We start from the raw sequence: 3,204 nt of genomic DNA, 5'->3' as shown, positions 1-3,204 counted from the left end.
ATGGATAAGAATTCAGGACATTACTATATAAAGTAATATCCTCCAAATATTATGTACCTTTTAGATAATATATTAATTAACAACCTTTAAGTGTTAATTTCATGTAACGAGACACCCCGTTACAGTAGTTCCGCAACAATTAGAACGTCTTGAAAGCAGCGCAAGCAAGCCACACGTTTCTAGTGTTCAGTATTATTGTCGGCTTTCGTGCGAATTTCTTTGTTGACTAATCATCTTGCTATTCAACAAAAAAAACGCACAAATCGAGAATCCTTCATAAAGGCTACTCAATATGAAGTCCAGTACCGCTACCGTTTACACTACATTTATCAATAAAGAGGTAGATAATTAGGGTGTGTGGCTATGCCGGTTCCATGTGATAATTTAGGGGTGTGGCGTAGTGTGGCAATACCGGTTCCTAGGTTTAGCCGACTAATATGTGAGGTAAAATAGGCTTTTTCTGTAATATCGCCGATTTTGTGGTGATCTCACTTAAATGTAATAAATAAGACCTACATTGCCAGTTATCGACTGATTTAATGCCTTCTCTCGTCGTGATACGCAGCGGCTCTAAGCATGTCGATTACCTCGAAAATCGCAGTACGTGGCAGCCCTGCAGCTCTAATTTTCTAGTTACTCTGACTAAAATTTATGGATGACGAAGACGGCGAGAAGCCACTATGCCAGACCGAGGATTATTGGCGTGGACTGCGATCTAAGGTTGCAGTGAGCAAATCTTTTAGGAATTCGCAGAATCTATATGATGCGGATGTCATCAACGCGTTTCGCTGTGCTGGCTGTGGCAATGTTGTTGCTAATCGCGATGACGTCATTTCAAAAATGTTCTTTGGCCGCACCGGCAAAGCTTTTCTCATGAACCACATGTACGTCATAGGCCACAGTATATACAGCAATTTCTAATAAAACTACCTATTTGGGTGACAAGGTATAACGTCAGCATTGGGCCAGCCCATAAGCGCGATTTAATGACAGGATTGCACACCATCGCTGACATAATGTGTTGCCAGTGTGACTTTGGACTCGGTTGGAAGTATGTACGTGGTGATATTGACAAATATAGGAAAGTCATCTAATTGAGAAAATTCATAACAACATGATTTTTGTGACCTAGCTTAAGGCCATGGAGACTTCTCAAAAATACAAAGAAGGAAAGTTTATAATCGAGCACGCACTAATAGAGGATGACTTGGAAGAGCACACTTGGAATCGGCTGTAAAAGACTACCTATCGCTACTCAGTCACCTTTTTGACGACACCGGATTGCATAAAACACACTTTCAATTCAAAAGAATATTGCCACGCACCGAAAGCAAACACTATAATATGTCATACTTTTTAACGTGGCGTTTAATGGCGCCTAGTAACGAAGTGCTCGTTTATAACCTGGGTTTTGCGCATCATTCATCGTGTCAGAATTGTAATACTCGATGTGCAACCTCTACTGGCCCGGAGGGCCGCGCATGCCAGGAGGGGGTCCCGGTGGCCCACGCATGCCAGGAGGAGGCATCATTCCTGGTGGGGGACCCATTCCAGGAGGCATGCCCATTCCTGGAATAGGCATTCCCATGCCAGGCATAGGCCGTGGAGGTGGCATCATGCCGCCAGCGGGAACTGAAATACCACGACCTCGTCCATAAACCTGTGGTTGTGCCATAGCCGCCACTGCAACACCACACGCACAATATGACAAAGCGTTAGCTTTGACCACAATAACCGTTTGCGAATGACTGGTTGACTTTGTAGGCTTGGCGGGCTCCATCATGCTAAGATCATAGGTAATTATTATACGGTTTCGATGCTCAGCTGGGATCGGAAAAGCCGTGCACCCAATCACTTATCTGTTCAATTAATCACTTGGAGCCAACCAGCACTATCCGCATTATATAAAAGAGTAAGCTATATGTTTACCTTGTCCAGGTTGTATCATTCCTGAGCCAGGACCTCCAATACCCCGCATAGGCGCCATAAGGCCAATAGGAGGAGCACCTAGAGGTGCTGCCGGAATGCCACGTCCCGCAGCGCGCGCTATGCCGGGACCACTCGGACCTACAGTTTCATTTTCTTTGGAAAGTGGCGGTCCTTCTACAGTGAGTGATACCACGCTCTCTCCCCGCAGCAACACAAGGCCCAGATGTCGCTTTTCGATACGTTCCTCTGATACTGCTGACTTTATCTTGGCCTTGAGAGTGCGAAATTCCTCGCAATCTCCCAGCACCAAATTCATGTGCTTGTCAAAAGCCATGAAGTAGCCGATGAGTACGCGTGAATCCTGCAGTGTCACCTTCATGCGGTAGTTGATATAGTTGAGCATTTTACTGCTCTTCGTCATCACCATTGCTGTCAATAGGTAGCTTTACTGAAAGCAGAAAGGAACGTTCTTCCACCCAATCCGATCCTATCTCTTTTTTTTAGATTTTCTTAAAACGGGTGCGTGTTTCTGTTAATAATGTCACATCTACTAAGGAAATAATTCTAGACCCTCTTGATGTAGGATTTGTCAATTGGAGCTGGATATATATTGTATTCATGCTAAAAGTTCTACATAATGCTTCTCAAAAGCGATTGTATCGAGTGTAAAAAGTAGTTCTATGCTTATCATTTACTCTATGACATTTCAATTTGACTTTGGCCTCAATCAACAATTCCCGCGTGCATTTTTTAAGGACTACAATATTGCATTACAGTCGCCCGACACTCAATGCTCTTGTCTTGCTCTTTTTATTGCCAAGTCATTTAATCGAGTAATTTGTGTTGTAGGCGGGCACGTCGTAATGCGGCCACGCTCTACTTAGGCACACACCCTAGCACTGCGAGGAAGCGGTTAAACCTGCTTCTCTTGCGTGCAGTGAGGCAGTTGTGGTGGGCGCGTTAGCGACCTCACCCAACAGACTAAGTACTCTGGTTAAGTGTCGCCACGGGAGCGGTAATCCGTCTAGTTTTATATTTAATAAAATTAAATATAAAAAAACTATTTTTACCAATAAAAAAATATTATCTATACGGATATCATTTATTATGTATTGCGAGCGTATCTTTATAGAAACCTCGCGTAACGGATGACGCTGGACGTCATCCCTCCTAATGTGAATGCACCCATGTGCATCACATCCACAAGGGTTGGTCACAAATGTGCACCATACCCGAGTGTTGGGTCTAATTACTATTATTTAGTAATTGACCATC

General features: G+C 43.7%; 3 protein-coding genes across 3 annotated transcripts; 1 reads left to right on the top strand and 2 right to left on the bottom strand.

Annotated features, from left to right (window-relative positions):
* Positions 1–539: 539 nt before the first annotated feature.
* Positions 540–2,484, top strand: CCR75_009512 (uncharacterized protein; the record flags this gene model as incomplete). Its single annotated transcript, XM_067967551.1, has 5 exons — positions 540–600; positions 665–884; positions 947–1,055; positions 1,133–1,685; positions 1,932–2,484. 4 exons carry the CDS (start codon positions 540–542, stop codon positions 1,235–1,237), a joined length of 495 nt encoding a protein of 164 aa, XP_067821727.1. The 3' UTR covers positions 1,238–1,685; positions 1,932–2,484.
* Positions 1,460–1,780, bottom strand: CCR75_009513 (uncharacterized protein; the record flags this gene model as incomplete). Its single annotated transcript, XM_067967552.1, has 1 exon — positions 1,460–1,780. The coding sequence occupies one exon, from the start codon at positions 1,778–1,780 to the stop codon at positions 1,460–1,462; it is 321 nt and encodes a 106-aa protein (XP_067821728.1).
* CCR75_009514 (uncharacterized protein) lies at positions 1,901–2,356 on the bottom strand (the record flags this gene model as incomplete). Its single annotated transcript, XM_067967553.1, has 1 exon — positions 1,901–2,356. One exon carries the CDS (start codon positions 2,354–2,356, stop codon positions 1,901–1,903), a length of 456 nt encoding a protein of 151 aa, XP_067821726.1.
* Positions 2,485–3,204: the final 720 nt, after the last annotated feature.

The sequence above is a fragment of the Bremia lactucae genome, linkage group LG2 (assembly GCF_004359215.1).
Source record: "Bremia lactucae strain SF5 linkage group LG2, whole genome shotgun sequence".
Classification (NCBI taxonomy): domain Eukaryota; phylum Oomycota; class Peronosporomycetes; order Peronosporales; family Peronosporaceae; genus Bremia; species Bremia lactucae.
The sequence above is the reverse complement of the archived record's forward strand: the minus strand, read 5'-3'. Positions and strand labels throughout refer to the sequence as shown.